General features: G+C 41.1%; 1 protein-coding gene across 4 annotated transcripts in view; it reads right to left on the bottom strand.

The window, feature by feature from the left end:
• Positions 1-25,807, bottom strand: part of Mtif2 (mitochondrial translational initiation factor 2) — a 33,494-nt gene extending 7,687 nt beyond the window's left edge. Inside the window, exons 1-8 of one of the 4 annotated variants that reach the window (XM_042285518.2) lie at positions 25,480-25,807; positions 25,130-25,267; positions 20,133-20,358; positions 19,592-19,703; positions 15,347-15,518; positions 14,761-14,921; positions 13,376-13,552; positions 2,127-2,266 (exon numbers count right to left, since the gene is read on the bottom strand). In XM_042285518.2, coding sequence (XP_042141452.1) covers positions 2,127-2,266; positions 13,376-13,552; positions 14,761-14,921; positions 15,347-15,518; positions 19,592-19,703; positions 20,133-20,351 — 981 coding nt within the window. In that variant the 5' untranslated portion in view covers positions 20,352-20,358; positions 25,130-25,267; positions 25,480-25,807. The remainder of the gene's footprint in view (positions 1-2,126; positions 2,267-13,375; positions 13,553-14,760; positions 14,922-15,346; positions 15,519-19,591; positions 19,704-20,132; positions 20,359-25,129; positions 25,268-25,479) is intronic. The other 3 variants (XM_042285517.2, XM_006993186.4, XM_076546148.1) reach the window with 3 other exon arrangements.
• Positions 25,808-26,026: the final 219 nt, after the last annotated feature.

Genomic DNA, 26,026 nt, shown 5'->3' with positions numbered 1-26,026 from the left:
CCATTCTCCAGTGGATGGCTCTACACCCATCACATGCTGGCAGTACTAAGTGGACTCATTAAGTTTAACACAGGTCTTGAAGGTGGTAGGGGAAAGTGGTGGGGGATATGGGAGAAGCCCTGGTTAGCCTGGGACTCACTGTGTAGACCAGGCTGGCTTCATACTAACAGACCCACCTGTCTCTGCCTGGAGTTAAAGGTGTATGCCACTCTGCCCAGCTCAACAATGAATTTACTTAAAAGAAAGAAAGAAAGAAAGAAAGAAAGAAAGAAAGAAAGAAAGAAAGAAAGAAAGAAAGAAAGAAAGAAAGAAAGAAAGAAAGAAAAGAAAAAAGACAATCCCCCACAGATAATCCCAGAGTCTTATCTCTTCGGCAATTCCAGATACTGTCAAGTTCACACGATTAAAAAACAAGATAATTAATAATATTAGTAATTTTTCTACACAGAGAAACCCTGTCTCGAAAAACCAAAAAAAAAAAAAAAAATTAGTAATTTTTATCTGTTTAAATCCTTCTTAAATACCCAAAAATGTATTCTACTGTTTTCTACTTAGACAAGGCATGAAATATAAGTACTTTTTGTTATCAACTGGCCATCTGTTCTGCTTAAAACAGTGGCGCCACCAACGATCCCAGTACTCGGGAGGCTGAGGCAGAAAAATTCCGGACCAAACCCAGTCCAGGCTATAAAGTAGATTTAAGGCCATGTGGGCCAGAGATATCTCAAAAACGCATAATGGAACAAAGAACACTCTTATCCTACTGTTACCCATCCCCACACTACTTGTCATTTAGTCCTCTTATTTTAAATATCTTATAATTTAATACACATTAGATTTAGAATCATTTTTCCACTAACTGGCTCTATTACTGTGAATTGGTATAACTGACCTCTCTGAGCCCAGTTCCTAACCTGCCAAATCAAGACAATGAGGTGAGAGAGAGAGAGAGAGAGAGAGAGAGAGAGAGAGAGAGAGAGAGAGAGAGACACACCAGACACCCATGTCAGGTACCTTCTTCTATCACTCTCTACCTTATTTTCTTTTTAGATTTATTTTATTTTCTTTATATGACTGTTTTGCCTGCCTGCATGCATGCATGCATGTATGTATGTGTATGTGTGTGCCTGGTGCCCAGAGTATGTATGTATGTATGTATGTATGTATGTATGTATGTATGTGTACCATGTGTCTGCCTGGTACCCGGAGGCCAAAGGAGGCCATAGCATCCTCTGGAATTGGAGTTACAGTAGGTTGTGAGACACCATGTGGGTGCTGGGAAATGAACCCAGGTTCTCTACAAGAGTAACAAGTGCTCTTAACAGCTACACTGTCTTTCCATCCCCTCTACTTTTTAGGTAGGGTCTCTTATAGAGCCCAGAGCCTACTGACTGGCTAGGTTGGTTGGCCATAATGCTCCAGGGATGCAGCTGTCTCCTGGTGCTGCACTTACAGACATCTACCACTTTATACAGCTATCACGAAGGCTGGGTCTGAACTCACTCAGGTTCTCATGCTCCTTTGGTAGGCACTTTAGCAATGGCGCCATCCCCCCAGCACACAAAACTTTTTTTTTTTTCCTGAGACAGGGTTTCTCTGTGCAGTTTTGGAGCATGTCCTGGAACTCGCTCTGTAGACCAGGCTGGCCTCAAACTCACAGAGACTGAGTGCGGGGATTAAGGGCATGCGCCATCACCACCCGGCATCTCAAAATGTTTTTAAGGGGCTAGGGATGTAGCTGAGTTGGTAGAGTGCTTACCTAGCATGCATGAAGTTTGGATGCCCAACACTGCAAAAACCAAACATGGTGGGACACTCCTGTAATCCTATCACTTGGGCTACATAGGTAGATTGAGACTGTCTCAAAAGAATTAAAAAGTGGCCAGTCAAGGTGGCACACACCTTTAATCCCAGCACTTAGGAGGCAGAGGCAGGGGGACTGCTATGTGTTCCAGGCCACCCTGGTCTACTTAGTGAGTTCTAGGTCAGCCAGAAGAGAGACCTTATCTCAAACAAAACAAAACAAAACAAAAAACCAAAACAGTGCAGCTCTTTGGATAAGCACTGCTATGTAAGAAGTCCAGTGTTCACAACTGAGCGCCTCTACCTGAGATGCCTGCACTTACCGTAAGTGCAGAGACATGCACTGCTTGAACATCGCCACCATAATCTTCACATACCACATCGTAAGCCAGAAGCTCTTTCTTCACTTTTTCAGGATCAGCATCTATTTTGTCACATTTATTTATTGCAAGGACAATAGGAACTGGAAAAGAAAATGTCAGGGAACGAAAACTCCTTTAATTCTAGATATTCATTGGGAGAACTGCCAACCTACTCCGGCTTTCTCTTCACTCAATGGATGCACATATTTAACCAAGGCCTAAAAGACCCACTTTAGATTCACATTACCCAACTATGTTGACTATACATAACGAAAAAGAAAGACTAGAGAGAAGATTCAGTGGTTTGGAACACTGGCTCAGGTCAGGTGTAGTGGCACACTCCTTTAATCCCAGCACTTGGGAGGCAGAGGCAGGTGGATCTCTGTGAGTTCCAGGACAGCCTGGGCTACACAGAGAAACCCTGCCTTGGGGAAGAAAAAGAGACAGGGTCTCACTATGTAGCCCTGGCTGGCCTGAACTTGCTATGTAAACTAAGCTGGTCTTGAACTCACAGAGATCCTCCTGCCTCTGCCTCCTGAGTGCTGGGATTAAAGGCACGTACCATCACTCCCAGCTTCTATGCCAGCAGTTCTCATCCTGTGGGTTGTGACCCCTTTGGGGGTCAAGTGACCCTTTCACAGGGGTGTGGTGGTAATCTAATTGTATTGAAATATTATTTTGATTTGTATTGAAATATTAATTTGATTATATGTTAATAAATAAAGTTGTCTGGGGGTCAGAGCTATTAGAGCCATAGCAAGAGTGTGGCGGTGGTGGCACACGCCTTTAATCCCATAGATATCTGTGTGTTCAGGGTCAGAGCTATTAGAGCCATAGCAAGAGTGTGGCGGTGGTGGCACACGCCTTTAATCCCATAAGATCTCTGTGTGTTCAGGGATACAGCCAGCATTGGAGACATATGCCTTTAAGACCTAGGGGGCTGTACATTCAGACAGTGACGAGGCAGTCATGTGTTTGGGTTTACAACCAATGAGAAGGCAGAACAACATACTTTAAAAATACGAACGGACAGGAAGTAGGTCTCTTTTCGCGAAGCTGGGACAGCAGGAGGAAGGGTGAGATTATAGCTCTGAGCTCTGACCTCTCGGCTTTCTCTTTTACATTGTTTCTGTGTTTCTTATTTAATAAGACGGTTGGTTACATCTACATCTGGCGCCCAACGTGACAAGAATCCATTAAAAACTGCTTGGCTTGGCGGCAGGTCCGCTTTCCCGCAAGGGCGGCAGGCAGCCCGCGGCAGCGGCGGCACACGGCGGCCGGCGGCGATCGGCTTCTTAGTCCGAGCTGCTGGCGTCCTAGTCCGGGTAGCAACTTCTAGCCCGGGCCTAGGTCTGTGAGCAGCTTGCCTAAAGCCGGTGCTACAAACAACTCAGACCTGCCCGTAAAGCCAACGCACGTGGTCGGAGCTTAAGGAAGCCAGACCCAAGCCTTGACTCGGCACAAGAGGGAACACGTGGCTGCATTTAAGCTTTAGCCGGCTACGCTTTCTTGTGCGTTCTCTCTTTCCTCTCTCTCTCTCTCTCTCTCTCTCTCTCTCTCTCTCTCTCTCTCTCTCTCTCTCTCTGGATTTACACCTGGGACACTAGGTGGCTGCTTTGAAAATCCCCTCGGATTTCTACTGTTCTACGCAGATTTGGTAAGTCATAATATATCAGATATTTTAAAGGAAACTATCTAAAAGAGAATTTTTTTCCACATTAAAAAACAAATGGGTTTTATGTGTACATTGGAAGAAAATTGGTTTTTGTTCGAAATTTTAGGCAGTCTGGCAATGGAACAACTATATAATATTAGTATTGGTGGAATTATGCACCTCATCACTATAATAATCCACATTTTAATATTTAAAAAGATAGTCAATTTAAGTGCCAGGATAACAGCGTTAGAAGAACTTGTTAAACCTGTAAAAATTCAGACAGAAGAAATTAACAGTGAAGTTGTTTCAAGTCGGGATCATAAGGTTGCAGAAAGAAAGCCTGTTTTCACACAGTCACCCTTAATTTATCCTGTAACAGTACAGCAGATGCCTGATCAAATGGCTACACAAAATACTTGGGCTCCAATTGAAATGTTGGATTTAAAAAGGTTTAAGGAGGCAATAGTATCTTATGGCATGCATTCCCCATATGTAAAGCAAATGTTAAACACTTGGTCAACATATAATAGGATAGTACCACAGGACTGGCGGGACCTCGCACAAGGTGTTCTGGAACCCAGCCAGAGACTTCAATTTCTGACTTGGTTTAAGGAGGAGGCTAAAAACATAGAAAAACAATGGAGGGATAAAGGAGTACAAGTTTGCCAGGATCAGCTTATGGGCGAAGGCCAATATGCTTCAGCACAAGCACAATGTTTATATGATGTCCAAACCCTAATTTTATGTCGAACGGCAGCCTTGAATGCATGGGACAAAGTTGAGGAACCAGGAAAAAAATCTGAGTCATTTACAAAGGTGAAGCAAGGCCCAAAAGAGTCTTTTACAGATTTTTTACAAAGACTGGCTTCAGCAGTAAAGAGAACGGTCTCAGATTCAGAAGCTGGTAAGGCAATAATTGAATCTTTGGCCTTTGAGAATGCGAATGCAGCATGCAAAAGAATAATCAGGCCATTAAGGGCAAGATCTGCACCTATGGAAGATTGGATTAGAGAAACAATTAATGTTGAAGCTGATGAGCATGATGATACATGGGTAGGAGAAGTAATTTCAAAAGGTTTGAGGAGTGTTAGATGTTTTGGATGTGGAAAGCAAGGACATTTGAAAAGGGACTGTAGACAGGTCATTTCCAGAAACAATGTTTCTTCAAGGAACAATGGCAACAGAATGCCCCTTCCTTCTGGAGTATGCAGAAGGTGTGGTAAGGGAAAACACTGGACCAACGAATGTAGATCAACAAAGGACAGACAGGGTAATCCTTTGCCTCAGTCTTCGGGAAACTCCCAGAGGGGCCTCAGGCAGGCCCCCAGTGCAAATCCAGTTCAAACCTTTCCGGCAGCCATAGAGGAAATGCCTGCTCTGGAGAGCGATTAAATAACCAAATGCCTATTGGAATAAATCATGCTGGTCGGAATGATGAAACAGAGAGAATAGAAAATTCAGGAGAAAACATAAAGAAAATTTTTTGGCAAACTTCTATTAATGAACAAAGACCAAAATTAACGATAAAAATAAATGGTGTTTTGTTGTCTGGTCTGGTAGACACAGGTGCGGACGTTACCATAATTGCACCAGAATTTTGGCATCCAACTTGGCCTCTTCAGGAGGTAAACGTTCAACTGTTAGGAATTGGGACATTATCTCAGGTGAAACAGAGTGCAAGATGGCTCGAATGTATAGGTCCAGAAGGACAGAGAGGAAAATTAAAACCATATGTGGCTAACATAACTATGAACCTGTGGGGTCGAGACTTGTTGCAACAATGGAATACTCAGATTAACATCCCTCCAATCTCAGAAACAAATCATAAACTAGCACATGTTACTGAGAGAAATATTAGAAGATATTGTTCTAATGAGTGGTCACCAGCCATCCATATTATACAAGAACAGGGCACAATAACTGATGATCTTCCAAAGACACCAACAGCTCTACCTTTAAAATGGTTAACAGACAAGCCTGTATGGGTCCAGCAATGGCCTTTAACAACAGAGAAACTCCAGGCTTTAGAAGAGCTGGTAGAAGAACAGTTAAATGCTCAGCATATTGAAGAATCAACCAGCCCTTGGAATTCTCCTGTATTTGTTATTAAAAAGAAATCTGGTAAATGGAGAATGGTAACAGACCTTAGGGCAATTAACAAAGTAATTCAGCCAATGGGTTCTCTACAATCTGGGATGCCTTTGCCTACTCTGTTACCAAAAGGATGGCCTCTCATAGTTATTGATTTAAAAGACTGTTTCTTTTCAATACCCTTACAAGAAAAAGACAGAGAAAGATTTGCTTTTACAGTGCCTACTTATAATAATTCTCAACCGGTTAAAAGATTTCAATGGAAGGTCCTCCCACAGGGAATGTTGAATAGCCCAACTCTGTGCCAATATTTTGTACAGCAACCATTGGAAGTGATACGTAAAAAATTTCCTAAATCTATAATTTATCATTATATGGATGATATTTTACTAGCTGACTCAAATGCAGATACTTTAGAAATAATAATTGAAGAAGTAAAGAAAATTTTGCCTTGCTGGGGATTACAAATTGCTCCTGAAAAGATACAAAGAGGAGATTCTATTAATTATTTAGGATATAAAATAGAACTACAAAAAATTAGACCCCAAAAGGTGCAAATTCGGAGAGATAGACTACAGACTCTTAATGACTTTCAAAGATTATTTGGAGATATTTCTCATCTACGAACTATTGTTGGGGTAAAAAATGATGAACTGACTAATTTGTTCAAAACCTTAGAAGGTGACAAGGACTTAAATAGTCCAAGAGAATTATCACCTGAAGCTGAGAAAGAATTAGCCTTGGTAGAAAAGAAAGTGCATGAAGGACACGTGAATCGTATTGATCCAAAGCTGGATTGCATTTTGGTTATTTTACCTTCTAGGCGTTCTCCTACTGGAATATTAATGCAGAGGGAAGATATTATATTGGAATGGATATTTTTACCAAATAAACCAAATAAAAAATTAAAAACTTATGTGGAAAAAATCTCTGACTTGATTTACAAAGGAAAATTGAGACTTCGTCAATTAGCAGGCATAGACCCAGCAGAAATTGTCGTACCATTAACTAAGGAGGACATTGAAAAATTATGGACAGAAAGTGAACCTTGGCAAAGAGCTTGCAGTAATTTTTTGGGAGAAATTAACAGCAAATATCCCAAAAGCAATAGAATTGATCTTATAAAGAGAGCTGAATGGATCTTGCCTCGAATTGTACGGCAAAAACCCATATCTGGAGTTCGTACATTTTATACAGATGCCAACAAAGAAGGAAAGGCAGGTTACAAATCAGAAAATTTAAGTAAAGTGGTTCAAAGTCCGTATAATTCAGTGCAAAAATCAGAATTGTATGCTATTCTGTTGGTATTAATGGATTTTTCAGAACCTCTCAACATAGTAACTGACTCTCAGTATGCTGAAAGAGTGGTGTTACATATTGAGACTGCAGAATTTATCCCTGATGCTTCAGAATTAACTTCACTATTTATTCAATTACAAGATACAATCAGGAAAAGGAATCATCCTTTATATATAACTCACATTCGATCCCATACTGGTCTGCCAGGCCCTCTAGCACAAGGCAATGAAGAGATTGATAAATTATTGATAGGAAATGTGCTGGAGGCCTCAGAATTTCATAAAAAACATCACGTTAATAGTAAAGGTTTAAAAAAGGATTTTTCCATAACCTGGCAACAAGCCAAAGAAATAATAAAGAAATGTCCTACTTGTTCCTTCTACAATCAGACGCCATTACCAGCAGGATGTAACCCAAAGGGTACTCAGAGAAATGAAATCTGGCAGATGGACGTGTTTCACTTTGCAGAATTTGGAAAATTGAAATATGTACACCACACTATCGATACTTATTCAGGATTTCAATGGGCAACTGCTTTGAGTTCTGAAAAAGCTGATTCTGTAATCACTCATTTGCTAGAAGTTATGGCCATCATGGGTATACCTGCACAAATCAAAACTGACAATGCTCCATCATATGTCTCTGTTAAAATGAAACAGTTTTTTGCTTATTACAATATAAAGCATATTACAGGCATACCACATAATCCTACAGGTCAAGCAGTTATAGAAAGATCAAACAGAACTCTAAAGGATATGCTAAATAAACAGAAATGGGTAACAAAAACCCCCAGAAATAGACTGCATAATGCTCTTCTAACTTTGAATTTTCTGAATGCCAATGAGAAAGGAACAACAGCTGCAGAGAGACATTGGATAATAGAAAAAACTACAGAATTAAATCAGCCTATATACTTTAAGGATGTGCTGACCTCAGAATGGAAACCAGGGTATGTATTACATTGGGGACGTGGTTTTGCTTTTGTTTCTACAGGAGAAGATAAGCTGTGGGTACCATCAAAATTGATAAAGGTTCGATTTGAACAAGAGAGACCTCTTAATTAGAGGAGGTGATAGTTCATCAACCAGCATGAACATCCAATTTAAACTAACTTGTATCAATAACACATGCCTTTTCATTTAATCAGATAATAACTTGTCAAAAGGAAACATCCCCAAAATTAGTCTTGGGGAAAGGTTTTTGTTTTTGTCTTTTAGGAGAATGAAGGTTAAGGAATCTGAAGAACACTGGACAAATGAGACAACTGAAGAAAAGGGACAAATCATCTATCCCAAGAAACAGAGTGAAACGGTGTATGGGTATATATTATCTAAAAAAATTTTATGTCTTCCTAAATGTTTGTTTCTGCTTTTCTCTAAAGATTTAACACTATTGGTCTTCTAACAGTCCCAGTTCAATTAAAATTTAAAGCTGACTTTGGAGTTGGAGAATGGCTCTCTCCTTCTTTAAAATCAAGCATGTTGTTAAAAGGAAAATGCAAACTCCCTGTATCATGCCAGAATAAGAGCCATTTCTGCTATGGTACAGGACAAAAGCAAAATTAATTAAGGGACTATTCTATTACTAATCTCAACTCTTTGATTCTATTCTGATTCTTTAAATTGTTCTCAAAGTATAAATTTTATATCAAAATTTACAAGATTAATATATATATATATACATTTTAAACTTTGTTAAGATATGAATGGTCACATAGAGTACTAACTAATTCTAGAAAAAAGGCTAGCTGCATATATATGTTTTTGTGTTCGAGTCTCTTATCAGTTTTCTGCAGGAAATCATGGCCAGGCCTAACATCAACTGAAGTCTCCAGAAAGAAGATGGGGCCCCACAACAACAACAATTCCACGTGGACAATAATAATATCATTAAGCTGACAAACATCATCCACAGATCAGCTTTGAACTACAAGGTGCTCAGAGCAATTTTGAGATGACTAGCTGAGATGATCTAGTCTCAAAGACTACTTGAATAGGACTTGAGATAAACCCTGAACTATGGCATTATACACAGGCTGGATAATGAAGGATATAGTTACCTTTCCTAGAATTTGACAATTAACCTAAAATTTTTCTTTCAGGATAAAGAAAACTTCGCCCATACCCAGCAGGAAGCAATTTTAAGAATACGACGCCCACATTCCCAAAGAGGTGGTGTGGGGCGGGTGGTTTTTTGGTCTTTTTAATGGGTTTTGGGTCTGGGATAATTTTTAGTATTTAGGGGGGTTGGTTACAAGTTATTGTCAAGGGTTAGGAAAAAGGCTAAGCAAAGGAGATTAGATTTAAGGTTCTTGTTTAAAAAAAAAAAAAGAGAAAGAAAGAAAAGAAAAAGACAATTACTAGTTTTAAATACTTTACATTGGATTGAATTGTTTTATATTGTACACAAATTTGAAACTGATATTGTTAGAAAATGCTATATGTATATTTCTAATTGTATTTATTCCATCCATTTAACAATGTAATGCAAATTTCTGATCCTTGAATGTTATTATTATCAACTATTAGGATATAAAGAAATGAAAGCTAGTAGTTAGACATTATCATAGAACTTGTAGTCATATTAGATATGTTTTAAAAATTGAGCAGAGATGTTTTAGACAGGTCATCTTCAAACCCTTCAGAGATCTACAGAATATGGCATTTAAAATGTTTTAATAACTTAGAAAATTTTTCTTTTTTGAGACATGTCGGCTCCTGGCAGTACCAATCTACTTTAGAGAAAATATGGGCATTGAAGAAACTGCATATGGAGTCAACTTTCATTCTGGCAAAAGTTAGCCACTGGACAACAAAGTATCCTCGAATCAACAGGACAAAATGGACAGACAGATCACGAAACAAGGGACTACTGATTCTTGCCAAAACAAGTGTGGTTATGGCTTTATCAAAAGGCATCTTCTGATGCCAGGACAATATGGCCCCATCCCTGAAGTGGCCTTCGCATCCGGAAAAGGTACGGTGCCCTTTTCTTCGAAGGCAGCTTAACAGGCAGAGGGCCGATGGATTCTGTTGTACAATGGAACAGCAGCTGAAAGCTCATGCCTCTCAAAAGTAGACTGGCATTTAATAGAGGGATGTGGAGAAGAAGGGGATGCTGAGATGAAGCCATATATACACAGCCAAGAAGAATGGACATCTGAATTAAAAAACTGTCAACAATTTCCAGAATTTAAAATCCTGAATCATGACAGGACACTAGTGGAATTCAGGTGTTTCTGGTACGTGGACTGCTCTCACCCAATGTGAGGTTGAACTGTTGACCTTGTGTACATCCTACTTCACAAATGAGTCTGTCAGATACACTAAGCCTATAGGCTGAAGATGATGCCCCAACACTGCGGAGAAACCTCAGGTGACTGCCCAGGCAGCTGGCTGTTTCTGTCAACTCACAAAATTTTTTGGAAGTTGCTTGCATGCACTTCCTGTTTTTATTTTTGTTAGCTAATATTATTCCCTTCTTGGGTCTCTGAGGGAGTTGAAGATTAGTTAGTTATGGTTGAAGATTAGTTAGTTATAGTTGAAAATTAATTAGGATAGAAAGTACATTAGATACATCTTGGAATTATCAAAATAGGATAGATAATGGAATTATTTTCTCTGATTCGTCAAATACCTGTTTAGGTATTTATTACTTGTATATATTGTATATAGTTATTGTACTTTTGTATATAGTTTTTCTTTTGTTAGTCATAACCTTTTGCTTTTTTTCTTTTTATTAAAATAGAAAAGGGGAAATGTGGTGGTAATCTAATTGTATTGAAATATTATTTTGATTTGTATTGAAATATTAATTTGATTATATGTTAATAAATAAAGTTGTCTGGGGGTCAGAGCTATTAGAGCCATAGCAAGAGTGTGGCGGTGGTGGCACACGCCTTTAATCCCATAGATATCTGTGTGTTCAGGGTCAGAGCTATTAGAGCCATAGCAAGAGTGTGGCGGTGGTGGCACACGCCTTTAATCCCATAAGATCTCTGTGTGTTCAGGGATACAGCCAGCATTGGAGACATATGCCTTTAAGACCTAGGGGGCTGTACATTCAGACAGTGACGAGGCAGTCATGTGTTTGGGTTTACAACCAATGAGAAGGCAGAACAACATACTTTAAAAATACGAACGGACAGGAAGTAGGTCTCTTTTCGCGAAGCTGGGACAGCAGGAGGAAGGGTGAGATTATAGCTCTGAGCTCTGACCTCTCGGCTTTCTCTTTTACATTGTTTCTGTGTTTCTTATTTAATAAGACGGTTGGTTACATCTACACAGGGGTCACCAAAGACCATTGGAAAACGTGGTTATTTACATTCCAATCCATAACAGTAGCAAAATTACAATTATGAAGTAGCGAAGAAAATAATGTTATGGTTGGGGGTCACCACCACATGAGGAACTGTATTAAAGAGTCGCGTCAGGAAGGTTGAGAACCACTGCTCTATGCTTTTTTGAGACATGTTAGTCCAGGCTGGCTAGAAACACAATGTACAGCTGAGAATGCCCGTCAGCTTCCTAGCCCCCTGCCTCCAGGATTCTATTGTTGAAGATTCCACCTGGCAAAACCAAGCTGGTACAGACCTGAAACTTAGCTCATACTGATGTGTTCATCAATCAATCATACACAGCTAAGCCCTTTGAACTACAATAACTGGCCTGGTAAGACGTGGTCACTGGTACCAACGCGTCATGAACAACATGGGAATAACCAACATCTTTTTTTTTTAAGATTTATTTATTTATTATGTAGACAGTGTTCTGCCTGCATGTGTCCCTGAAGGCCAGAAGAGGGCACCAGATCTCATCACAGATGGTTGTGAGCCACCATGTGGTTGCTGGGAATTGAACTCAGGACCTCTGGAAGAGCAGCCAGTGCTTTTAACCACTGAGTCATCTCTCCTTTTTTTTTTTTTTTTTTTTTTTAAATTAGATTTAAATCCCACTCTACAAGATTAAAACCTATATCTGGCACCATTCCTGGACCAAGAACCTATAGCTAAGGGAGAACCTACTACTATTATGCTAATATATGGACATTGTATTAAACTGACTCCTAATGACTTATATCCATGGATCAACACATTCCTCAGCTCTCACCTGAGAAGCTTCTATTTGCAGGAGATGGAGATCAACACAGAGACCCACAACTGGCCAAGTGCAGAGACTAGGAGACTGCAGAATTCTCAGCCCTAAAGGGAACACATATATTCCACATCCACCTCCTTCAAGGCTCAGGCATTACTGTGGGAGTGGGGGTGGAGAGAGTGTAAGAGACAAAGGTGGTGGGTGACCACAAGGAAACACTGTCTTCTGGATGCAGCCGGGCAGCTGCACTATAAACTCATAGTGGTGAGAACAGTATGCACAAAACCTGTGCAAGCCCATGCTAGACCAAATCTCAGCAAAGAGAGAAGAGTCAGGCACACAATCCCACTCATAGTCATGGAGCTGTTGGCAACTGTGAGCTGCTGGGAAGGAGGAGCCGGTTTTCTCCTGAGAGTGCAGCCTCTGGTAAACTGACCACACTTCAGACTACACTACAAAGAATATCTGAGCAGGACAAACTGGTCTTGAATGTTTTGTTTTTTTAGAGGACACAAAAGTGGGGTGAATGGTGAAGAGGGATGGATCTGGGAAGAGTTAGGGGAGGAAGGATGAATACGATCAAAACATAAAAGACTCTCATAGAGCAAATAAAAAGATTTTAAAAAAGGGTAATCTATTTTTATTTTATGTGTATGAGTGTTTGCCTACATGTTAGATATGTGTACCACATGTGAGCCTTGTATCCTAAGAGGCCAGAAGGCAATGAACTTCTGGCACTGGAGTTACAGACGGTTGTAAGCTGCCATGTGGGTGCCAAAATCCAAATCCAGGTCCTCTGGAAGAACAGCCAGTGTTCTTAACCGATGAGACACCCCCTTTGCCCCCATAATTACACCTTTGTTTTGTTTCATTTTAAGACAGGGTTTCTCTGTGTAGCCCTGGCTGTCTTGGAAGTCCCTCTGTGTATCAAGTTATCCTTGAACTCAGAGACCTGCCTGCCTCTGTTTCCCAGTACTAGGATTAAAGGCGTGCGCCACATGCCCAGCTGTAATCTTTGTACCAGGCCAGCAAAAGGAAACAAAAGGGCAGCTTCCCACTTCCCATACCTTGTGCCTCTTGGGCATGCTGGATAGACTCCACAGTCTGCTTCATCACCCCATCATCTGCAGCTACAACCAACACGACAATGTCAGTGACCCGAGCTCCTCTGGCTCTCATTGCTGAAAAGGCAGCATGTCCAGGAGTATCAAGAAAGGTTATCTTTTCTCCAGAGGGCAGAGAGACTGTGAAAACAGAAATGCAAGGATGCCAATTACTCAATTTACTTTTTAACCTGAAGGAATATATGACATCATCAGACATAATATGTATGTGTATGTGTATGTGTATGTATCTTGGAGGTAGGATCCTTGCATGCTGCCTTGGCTGGACTGGAACTCATAAAAATCTGCTTACCAAATACTGGTATGGAAGGTGTGTGCTACCATACCCAGCTCACTAATTCTTTAATTTGATTCCTTCCACTAATTTTAACCAGAAGAATACAGACTAAAGTTTCATAAAGAAAACATAAAATACAGTGAGGCCACAAGGTCCTTCTCTTCATGTTATAATTTCAAGCTAAAATTCTTTGCACTTCTAGAACACAGCTGCTTTAATAAATACATTGCCTGATTACCATTCTGGTGAGAGAACCCACCAATAGCTGTATGGTGATCACTTCTACATCAGCAAACCACAACACAGCTATACAACTATCTTGAACCACAAAAAGGCAATTTAGTTGACAGTAGATAGCTTCAAGTTTGAGCTCAATAATAACAGGTTTAAATCTAGCTTTTCTATTTACCAGCTACGTACTGTGGACACGTTACTGAGCCCCTTAGAGGCTTACAGATCATTAGAGGAATATTAATACCGACCTTATGATGTTGTGAAGATAAAAAAGACAAAGCATATGAAATGCTCAACACAGTAAATGCTAAGGTAAGTGCTCAGTAAATGGTAGCTACTATTTAATTGTTATTAAGAACACTACCCAGCTGGGCAGTGGTGGCACACACCTTTAATCCCAGCACTCAGGAGGCAGAGGCAGGTGGATCTCTGTGAGTTCAAGGCCAGCCTGATCTACAGAGCGAGATCCAGGACAGGCTCCAAAGCTACACAGAGAAACCCTGTCTCCGAAAACCAACCAACCAACCAACCAACCAAACAAACAAACAAACAAACAAACAAGCAAAAATACTATTCAGCCTACATCTGATATTACATACACGTAATTAAAGAGGTTAGGTTCATTAAAACCAAAACAGCAAAATAGCTTTGTTTTTAGAGCAAGTCTGAGATATCTGTTAACTGCTTGCTCTATATTTGATCATTCCAGGGACTTTAAGCAGCCTCTTTACTTTGAATCTGTATACTTCACAGCATGACATTTGATTAAAGAAAACAAGTGGGCCCAAGCACACTGTAATGTTGTTTGTGTTCATACCAAGAAAGGCACCAATATGCTGAGTGATGCCTCCAACCTCCATTGCTGCCACTTGAGTTTTTCGAAGTTTGTCAAGTAACGTCGTTTTCCCATGATCAACATGACCCATTATAGTAACAACCGGGAACCTTGGTGTTAATAAAGCTGGGTCTGCCTGGGGCCTACAATTAACAGCAAAGGAGTTTCATTTCTTAAATGTCAGAAATAATCATGAATTGGTTCACAGCTATCACTACAAGCTACCATTAACAACAAAATACAACACTCAGGTCTGATTAGACATAATTACCCCCTCATCTCGTTTTACACAGAACAACTTAATTCCCTGTTTGTTATAAAGCTGGCATCTTCATATTAATGGGTGGAGCTGAATCAAAATTTAAAATTCAGACTAATATATACACTCACCACACTATGAAAAATCAGTTTCATAGAAAGTTGAATATACTTCCTGATGCTCTGAATAAATGTCTACTCTATAGTCACATACCATTTAAACTACAAAAGAAACTTCAAAGTAAATTTCCCCAAGATGCCGAGTAACACTACATGGTTAAGTGTTAGTTAACACACAGACAAGTTTTACCTTCTTACAGCATCTTTGTTTTCTCTTACTTTCTCCTGTTTTAATTTGCTCCATTTGAGCTTCATTCCTGCCTTCTTTATAACTTCTTTGATCCAGACTTCATCTAAGTGTGAGTTTGCTTCCAGTGAATCAACATCAATGGCAGTGTTCAGTAAAGCTTCATATACAAAGTCTGCTTGGGATAAAACACAGTCTTTTGTAATCATGAATTAAAAGGTTTAAAAGGTGAGTTCTTGGGACTGGAGAGATGGCTCAGTAGGTAAGAGCACTGACTGCTCTTACAGAGGACCCGAGTTAATTCCCAGAACCCATGTGATGGCTCGCAACTGTCTGTAACTTTAGCTCCAGGGGATTCAATGCCCTCTTTTGGCCTCTGTAGGCACCAGGCACACATGTAGGCAAAACACCCATGCACATTAAAAAAAAAAAAGTAAAATAATTTAAAAATACACTGTTTCAGTCTGTGATGATGTTTCTCATCACCTATCTGTGATAAGTAGTTTTGTGTTTCCAGACACCCAGCATAATGTACGAGCATAATGTAAAGAATAAACACCAGAGGAAGGTATCCCCAAGTAAGCAGAACATATGTGGTTGTATGTGTCTGTAATTCTGGTACTAGGGAGACTGAGGCAGGAGTTAGAAGCCAGCCTGAGCCACATAGTAAGACCTTTCTCAACAAACAAACAAACAAACCAAACCAAACAAACAAACAAACAAAAAGAGCAAAGAACATTTATTTTAGTGATGTTGTTGTAGAATATTATTTTAAGGGGTGTTAACTTTTGTTCATGTTGCATTTGTTTAACTCTGTGAAGCTGTGTTACTTTGCCTGTCTAAAACACCTGATGGTCTAAAAAAGAACTGAATGGCCAATGCTGAGGCAGGAGAAAGGATAGGTGAGGCTGGCAGGCAGAGAGAATAAATAGAAGGAGAAATCTGGGAGGAAGGAGCAAGTAGCCAGAGAAGGAGGACTCCGGGGGCCAGCCACCAAACTACACAGCAAGCCGTGGAATAAGAGTGAGATTTAGAGAAAAGAATGGGAAAAGCCCAGAGGCAAAAGCTAGATGGGTTAATTTAGGTTAAGAAAAGCTGGCAAGAAATAAGCCAAGCTAAGGCTGGACATTCATAATTAAGAATAAGCCTCCATGTGTGATTTATTTGGGAGCTGGTTGGTAGGCCCCCCAAAAGATCAAAAACCTCCAACAACATGGCGTATTAGTAAATAGAGAAGCTGTCAATAAAAAGTCAATAAAAGACTGCGCAGTGGTGACTCACACCTTTAATCCCAGTACTCGGGAGGCAGAGGCAGGTGGATCTTTGTGAGTTCAAGGCCAGCCTGGACTACAGAGTGAGTTCCAGGACAGCCAGAGCTGTCACACAGAGAAGCCCTGTCTTGGGGAACAAGAAGTAAATAAAGGAAATGTATAGTACTTTTCAGTTCCCATCACAGAAGTCCTTCAATCACAGTTGATTTCAAGCCACCAACATGTGCAATGGATGTGGATGGGAAGAGATGTTTCCTATGACACCACTGGGCTGTATCTCCACTAGACAGATAGGATAGATACTAATAACCCAAAGGTAATGAAAATAGCAAAAAGAAATTGCTAGGTATTGAACCCAGGCTTCATACACACAGACATGTATACAAATAATAAATAAATAAAATAAATTTTCAAGTTTTCATGAATTTTTACTGTCTTTGTTTATGATTTACTTATTTAGAGACCAGATCTCATGCACCTGAGGTGGGTGTTGAATCTCTGATCCTCCTGGCTCAGCTTCTTGACTGCCAGGATAGCATGCATGTACCAGCATGCCTGGCTTGTGATTAAATTTTTAAAAAATGTGTGTTCTAGCATGTATAGGACCTTGAGTTCAATCTTTAACACTAGAAAAAAGGAAGGAAGGGAGGAAGGGAGGGAGGGAGGGAGGGAGGGAGGGAGGGAGGGAGGGAGGGAGGGAGGGAGAAAGGAAGGGAAGAAGGGAGGGAGGAAGGCAGGGAGGGAGGGAGGAGGAAGGGAGGAAGGGAGGGAGGAGAGGGTGGGGAGAGGGAAGTATAAAAACATCACTTAAAAATGTGTAATTGTTTTTAAGAAGAAAGCCTATAGTTATTCCCACAAATATATCTTTGCTGGTCTTAAAAATTTGTCAAACTAGTGAAGAAAATAAATCAGAAAGCTACAGTAGAAGAAAAGGAAGTTAGGAGCAGGAGAGAGGGCTCAGTGGTTAGAGCACTGGTCAGTCTTCCAGAGGACCGGGTTTGATTATCAGCATCCACATGGCATCTTCTAACAACCATCTGTAACTCCAGTTCTAGGGGGTCCCATGTCCTCTTCTGGCTTCCTCAAGCACAAAGACATGCAGGCAGGCAAAATGTACACAAAATACATATAAAATAATAAGTCTTTAGAAAAAAAAAAAGAATAAATATAGCCCCTTGGTGGAAATAAAGAGGGAGGGGTCTCGGTTTATAGTAACAGAAATTTTATGAATTTAAAGATTTTTTTGTTTCATTTTGTTTTTGAGACAGGGCCTCTCTAAATAGCCTTGGATGTCCTGGAACTCACTATGTAGACTGGGTTGTCCTCAAACTCACAGAGATCCGCCTGCCTTTGCCTCCCTAGTGCTGGGATTAAAGGCGTGCGCCATCATGCCCATTTGTGAATTTGAATTGTATTTCATGTGTGTAGGTATTTTTTATTGTTGTTTTGATTGATTATTTGTTTCTCTGTGTAGCCCTGACTGTCCTGGAATTTGCTATAGACCAGGCTGGCCTTGAACTCAGAGATCCACCTGCATCTGCCTCCCAGTGCTGGGATCAAAGACGCCATTGCCCGGCACTGGTGTGTAGATGTTTTACCATCATGTATGTCTGTGCATTCCATGTATGCCTGATGCCCAGAGACCAGAAGGGGGCACCACACTCCCCAGAACTGGAGTTACATGGGTGGTGAGCTGCCATGTGAGTGCTGAGAACCAAAACTGAGCCTTCTGCAGGAGCAGCCAATGCTCGTTTTTATTTTCATTCTTTTCTTTTTTGGTCTTTTTAAAAATTTATTTTATTAAATTTTCTATTCCTTTTACATACCAACCACAGATCCCCCTCTCCTACCGCCCCCCAGCCTTCCTCCCTAACCCACCTCCCATTATTTTTATTCATTTAAGTTTCTTTCTTTCTTTTTATTTTCCTTTTTTTTTTTTTTTTTTTTTTTGATGGATGATCTCACTGTATAAGACCTAGCTGGCTTGGAGCTCTTTATGCTGGCTTTGAATTCACAGACTCCCAAGTGCTTGGATTAAAGTGTGTGCCATCATGGGTGGTCAATTCTTTTAACCTCTTGAGACATCTTTCCAGCTACACAGAAAATCTTTTCATGCTCACTAAAAAAGCTTAAAAGAGGTACACTTTGGAATGAGTCAAGAAATGATTAGGGTTTGTAATCTAAAATGAAAAGAATCAGTATAACTTAACATTTGAAATACTGTGGCGATATATTGTGTATCAAATAAAGCTTGCCTGAGGATTAGAGGTTAGAACAAGCCACTAGATCAAACACAGAGGCTAGGCAGTGGAGGCACACACCTTTAATTTTAGCACTCAGGAGGCTGAGATCTGTCTGGATCTCTGTGAGTTCAAAGCCACCCTAGAGTACATGAGATCGACTCAGTCTAGGGGAGAAACAGACCCAGGCAATGTTGGCACACACCTTTAATTCTAGTACTTCGGAATCGCATGCCTTTAATCCCAACACTTGAGATCTCATGCCTCTCCTACCAGTATTTGGGAAGTCACATGCCTTTAATCCCAGCACTAGGAAGGAAGTGATGGCTGGGTGGAGAAAGGTAATATGAGGTGTGAGGAGACAGGAACCGAAGGCTTTTCAGGCTGAGGGGTCCTAGAGAGAAGACGTGGCAGTGGCTTGTTCCTTTGTCTCTCCGATCCTCAGGCAAGCTTTATTTGATACACAATATATCAGCACAAAACACTAGTTCAGCTCGCCCAGGATGCCGTAACTTCACTGCAAGTGAAACCCAAAGCTTAGCCCTGTGATGGCGCATGCCTTTAATCCCAGCACTCAGGAGGCTGAGGCAGGTGGATCCCTGTGAGTTCAAGGCCAGTCTGGTCTACTGACTGAGTTCCAGGACAGCTAGGGCTGTTAAATAGAGAACCCTGTCTTGGAAAACAGAACCTCAAAGCCTTCCATGCCCCAGGGTTTCTTGTGAAGCCCTCAGGCTCACCTGTGTCTCTGGCCATTGCTTTGGCCAGCTCTTCTACAGTCATTCCAACCCACACTTCTACATCTCTTTTAGATTTCACTGGAGACAGCTGAGATCTGGATGGCCTTTTTTCCTATTAAAAAGACAGAACATACAAGTGAGAAGAAAGAAAAAGAAATCTTTTTCCCCCCCAGAGACAGGGTTTCTCTGCAGTCCTGGCTGTCCTGGCCTTGAACTCAATAGAGCCACCTGCCTTTGCCTCCCAAGTGCTGGAATTAAATTCAGCCACCATGCCTGGCTGAAGGGAGAAAAATTTAATTGACAGTTTAGATTGATTTTGTAATATGTACCAAAATTGTGGCTATTCCTATCAGCAAAACTCTTAAATACTTAAATTAGACAAAAAATAAAAATAGAACTTCCTGTTCTCACAAAGATCTGTGTAGAATGTAGCGTTACACAATATTCTATACATGACAAAATACTCAAAATGTATTTCCATACATAGTTCTACACACTGACTTCAGATCAAGTAATGTAGGTAATATAGAGCTGCAACAACCTTCTTTGTTACAAAAAGCCTGTGCTGATGAGAAGCAGCACCAGCGAGCATGTCCATCTGCCAGGGCCGGGCACACAGCTGCTCTGTCCACACTGGGTAAACCGGCGGAAACCCATGCTTCCACCATGCGAACAGTCTTCTTTGACTCAAGCTGTGCAACTGCCTACAAATAGTGTGAAATCGTAGTAAGTTTTCCAACTTCAGTAGCTTCTGATTCATGCTTCACCTAGAAAAAAAAATTTAAGATAAAATTTTGGTTAATATTTTAATCAAATTAGCAAATATGAATTGAATATTTACCACATGCAGATCACCTCACAAACAGAACTGGGTCTCTGCCCTGAAAGAACTCAAGGTCTAGTCAGAGATGGGATTCTACACCAAATCCTCTCCTGACAATAGTTACTACTGTTGCTCTTGCTCTCATTACAGGGAGACTGACAGGCTGCTGCAGCAGACACTGCCACACGGGCCAGCGATGCACCTCACAAGGCAGAACGCTTGTCTCACTGCATAAGAGAACAGCACGCAGACGGAGCAGGAGTTCACGGTCGTCCTTAGCTACAGTTTGTGGCCTTCTTGGGCTACATATGACACTGCCTAAAAACAATCAAATAACCATAAACGGCTGCTTTTTAATTTTTAGGGCCTTGGAGAACCATAGAATACTTGTTTAGCATGCACAAGAACTTGAGTTTGATCATTAGCCCATGTGCAAGCACATGCGCGTGCGCGCGCGCGCACACACACACTCTCTCTCATTTAAATATTTTAATGTTCATTTTTAAGCCTTTTCTCTGTACTTACATTTTTTTCTGATATAAACGAAGTTACATTTTTTTAAAGATTAACTTCTATTTTGTGTTTATGGGTGTTTTTGCTGTGTGTATGTTTGTGCACCATGTGGGTGCAATACCTCCAAAAGACAGGAGAGGCATCATATCCTGGAATTAGTTACAGACAGTTGTAGCCACCATGTGGGTCACTGGAAGAGCAACCAGTGCTCTTAACTGCTGAGCTGTCTCTTTATTGCCCTATATTATGTTTTAAAATTTTCATTAAATAATATACTGCTGTTTTATAACATCAAGCATTATTTTTTTTAAAGATTTATTTATTTATTATGTATAGTATTTTGCTTGCATGTATGTCTGCATGCCAGAAGAAGGCACCAGATCTCATTACAGATGGTTGTGAGCCACCATGTGGTTGCTGGGAATTGAACTCAGGACCTCTGGAAGAGCAGCCAGTGCTCTTAACCTTTGAGCCATCTCTCTAGCCCTAAGCGTTATACTTTAACGATACAAAAAGAATAAAAATTATAGAGTGTTATACTGAATTTACCTTAGTCATATAGATCAGCGGTTCTCAACCTCTGGGTTGTGACCCTTTTTGGGGGTCATATATCAGATATTCTGCATATTTACATAACAATTCATAACAGCAGCAAAATTACAGTTATGAAGTAGTAATGAAATAATTTTATGGTTGGGAGGTCATTATAACATGAAGAACTGTACTAAAGGATCACAGGATTAGGAAGGTTGAGAACCACTGTTTTGAGCTATCTTGAACAAAATTCTCAACTTTTATATTGTCTTAAATTTTTTAACTGTTTCTCTCATATAATATGGAATTTCTAAAATAAACTTGTAGTCTATATTGATAGAGGATTTATATATCAATATATTTTTTAATTATTTATTTTTATTTTACTTGCATTGGTGTTTTGCCTACATTTATGTCTGTGTGAGGGTGTCAGATCTTGGCCTTACAGAAGTTGTTAGCTACCATGTGGGTACTGGGAATTGAACCCGGGACCTCTGGAAGTGCTCTTAATCACTGAGCCATCTCTCCAGCCTCCTGTATCAATATTTTATAGTGTTCAGAAATAGCAACAGTATAAGACATGATCAAAGAAATGTTGCTACATACATAAGACATTAAACTAAACCTTCAATGGAACATTGTAGCTGAAAGCTTTCCTGTGCCCGCTGGCTCGGGACAGAACATTTCATCCTCCTCAAGTGTATTGTGTGGCATTGACAGAGTAAATACACTGAACTCTTTGAGACACGCCTCACTGTATTGTTAGCCTGGTCTGGAATTCTCCATCCCCTGGCTTCCACCTCCATGTGCTATGATTAGACATGTGCCACCATACCTTCCCATGAATGTTTCTGGTTTCTCTCTTTTCTTTCCTTTCCTTCCTTCCTTTCTTTTTGTTTTGAGACAGGGTTTCTCTGTGAAGCCCTGGCAGTCCTGGAACTTGCTTTGTAGACCAGGTGGGCCTCAAACTCAGAGAACTTGTCTCCATCTCCTCAAAGGATCAAAGGTGTGCACCACCACCACTTGGCTGGTACCAAGTGTGGTGTAGGTGACTGTAATCCCACCAATTGTGAAGTAGAGGCATGAGATCAGAAGAGCAAGGCCAACTTTGGCTACATAGTGAATTTGGGGCTAATCCAAGCTTCAAGAGATCTTGTTTGAAAAATAATAAAATAAACAAAAAACAAACCCCACTGTTGATGAGATAGCTCAGCAGGCAAAAACACTTAACCTTCAAGCTTGACAACCTGGGTTCAATCCCCAGAATCTGTGTTAACACGGAAGGAAAGGTTCAACTCCCCCAAACTGTCCTGATATGCCATGATATACCTGTCCATACACATAACACACATCACATATACACAGAAAAAACACAAAGAAAAGAAAAGAGAGCTGACAGTGACACAGTATAGTCAAGTCCCTGCTGAGGTAACAAAAGGACCTGGTGGATACCTGCTCTGACATACAAATTAGCATTATCATGGCAGAGCAAGTCACTCTTGTCCTATGGGTCTCATTTTCCTGATCTCTGTAAAAAGAAAGAAAGTGTTTAACTATCTTTCTATAGCAAGGCCACAAAGAAAAAATGAGATGATGTATTTGTGCTTCTCACTGATAACTAGCATGCTTTGGAAGATACACCACTATTAGTTAGGACACCCATGAGTCACTATCTTACTCATTTGTAAATAATTCTGAGGCTTTGTGTATAATATAGTTAGCATTTTACCTTAAAAGACTCATTCAAGTAAGGATCAAAAGAAATTCTGACTTCATTCCAAATAAATGAATTAAGACTTACAAATTCAAGCTAGGCCTGCCGGCACAGGCAACAACAGGCAAAGGTTGAAGCAGGAGGATGACAAGTTCAAGGCCAGTCTCCAGTGTTGAAATTAGAGTTAGAAAGTTTAAAGGAATGATAAACTTTTGCAAAAAAGTTACCTGATACATATGACAGGAATGGACATTATGGAAAGTCTTGCAGATAACATAGCCTCACTCAATCCTACAAATCACTTTAAAAGATTTCTTATCCTAGCAGGTGTTGCTCTTGTTTTAGCAATAATAACTTTATTGGCCTTAAAATGTGTTTTGGTATATTTGCACAAGACTGTAAGACAAATAGATAGAAAGAATGCTATATTTACTGTGAGGCTGCATAACCTTCAAGGTATTTTTTGTATAAAAGAAAGGGGTTGGCTATACCTGGCCTGGCTCCAGGGAGTAGCACCAAGTCCTAATCCATCTTTTGTTTAGCACATACCTTTTGTTTGTTTGTTTGTTTCTTTCTTTCTTTCTTTCTCTTTTCTTTTTTTTTTTGGTTTTTCGAGACAGGGTTTCTCTGTGTAGTTTTGGTGCCTGTCCTGGATCTTACTCTGTAGCTCAAGCTGGCCTCGAACTCACGGAGATCTGCCTCTGCCTTCCGAGTGCTGGGATTAAAGGTGTGTGCCACCACCGCCCGGCTCACCTTTTGCTTCTTCTGTTGCCCTCTATGTGAATATTGTTTCAGAGTCTCCCAAGGATACAAAGGCCTATGTAAAACTTGGTTCAGAAAACTGTGGTACCTGATGAACCGAGAAATTTGCACTTGGCATTGTAGTTTTGGGAGCTTCTTTTAGGTTGTTTTGAATATATGGAAATCAACTAGCTAAACTGCAAATAGAGATAAAAATAAAAAAAATGTCCTGGGCAAAGTGAAAATGTTTCAGTCCTTAGAGACTGGATCCTCCTTAAGGTGCCTCTGAGTCTTCTTTCCGTGGATTCGAGTGAACCTACACACCTGTGCCTCGACACTTCACAACACAGGGAGCGCAAGGCCAGCCTAGGTATATTAGGCAAACAATCACTCAGAATAAAAAGTGAAAGAAAAGAGAAAAAAGAAGAGGGAGATGTAGTTGGGGTTACGGAGGAGAGAGAGCAAAGAGAGTTACACTGCTGGAAGTTCGTGGGGCCTTAGATCCAATCCGCACTACTGGTGGGCGCGGGAGAGAAGAGCTGATAAGCGATGGCTTTGATATAGAGCAGCGATGCTCTTGAGACAACTGAGTTCAGTTCCAAACACCCGCTTTGGGAGGCTCCCAACTCTATTACTCTAGCTCCAGGGGATCTCACTCTCTTCCTGTTTCTGTGGGCAGGCAGGCATAACACACACACACACACACACACACACACACACACACACACACACACACACACACACCCTGTATTTTATTTAAAGTATTTAGAACTCCATATTCAATAACCAAGCATTTACATGACTATCGCACACCTCAAAAATTATGTTAGGCATATGCCTCTGATCTAAGAAGCAAAACAAAGTGCTCAGAGAGCATAGGATTCCTTAAATTTATTTTATTTTATTTTATTTTTTTTGAGACAGGGTCTCATTGTGTAGCCCTGGCTGTCCTGGAACTCACTATGTAGACAAGGTTGGACTCGAATTCACAGAGATCCACCTGCCTCTGCCTCCAGAATGCTGATACTTAAAAGAACTAAAGGCGTGTGCTCCTATACCCAGCTTTCTTAAATTATTTTTAAATGAGCTGTGAAACGAGATTTGACAAAGGGCACGGATTAATGGAATGGTAAAGATTCTAAGAGACAAACCAACACAGAGATATGTAATCGAGAAATCAGACACATCAAGAAAAATAACCCAAATCTCAAACCTGGAAGGAACCGTGGTTGTTAAATGTTCCAAAACCTCTCACTTTACAGAGGACACAGGAATTTGGAGAGGTCATTCCCTACTGCCAACCCGGAGTGGAACGCAGGCCTGACAATTCCCGTTGCGGGGAGAGGGGATGCTGCAAAGGCATAGCTGCATTAGTGGAAATGTCTGAACGGACCAGCTACAAGTTTTAGAAAGGAAAAAAGAAGTCGTTGTGCAAAGCAAATCCCGCCGCCGCCGCCACGCGAGCCGCTGGGGAGGGCGCACCGGGGCGCTCGTGGGCATTCACGAAGCCACGGCAAGTGACACTGGCCCTCGAGACCACCCTTGCTCAGAGACCCCACTCACTCAGCTCCCAGCCGAGATCGCCTTCCGGACCCAGGAGAACCGTGGGTCAGTCAGTCCGTCCCCTCCGCAAGGTCCCCGCCGAGCTTCCGGTCCCGCCGGAAGCGCCTTTCCCACGGCCTTCGGGGTTGTCTGGCTGGCGGGGGCGCGGCGTGTGTCCCACCCTCTCCGGGGAGGCCAGGTGGCTGTGGGCAGCACTAACGGGACTGGAGCCGTCACTGGCGGCCCCGGGGGTGCTGGAGCTCGGTTGCTCGCTCAGCCCGTTCCTGATGTGTGCACGCGGAGGTGGTGTCAGCGCTCCGCGCCTCGGCCTCCTCCTCCTCCGTCTGCTTCCTAGCACCGCGGGAGGTTCCACCAGGGAGAGCACCTGGTCCATGCACACGCGTCTGGTTTTGATTCTCATTGGTTTCCCTCCACTTTGGAGTCTTTTTGACCACAGCCTGGTATCACCACCTCTTGGGGGTGATTCGTTTACCACAGATTAGTGGAACACTGTAGAAATGTTTCTTCCCCAAAGCACGCTTCGCACTTCTCTCTCGTTGTCTACCGT

The sequence above is a fragment of the Peromyscus maniculatus genome, chromosome 10 (assembly GCF_049852395.1).
Source record: "Peromyscus maniculatus bairdii isolate BWxNUB_F1_BW_parent chromosome 10, HU_Pman_BW_mat_3.1, whole genome shotgun sequence".
NCBI classification, from domain to species: domain Eukaryota; kingdom Metazoa; phylum Chordata; class Mammalia; order Rodentia; family Cricetidae; genus Peromyscus; species Peromyscus maniculatus.
The sequence above is the reverse complement of the archived record's forward strand: the minus strand, read 5'-3'. Positions and strand labels throughout refer to the sequence as shown.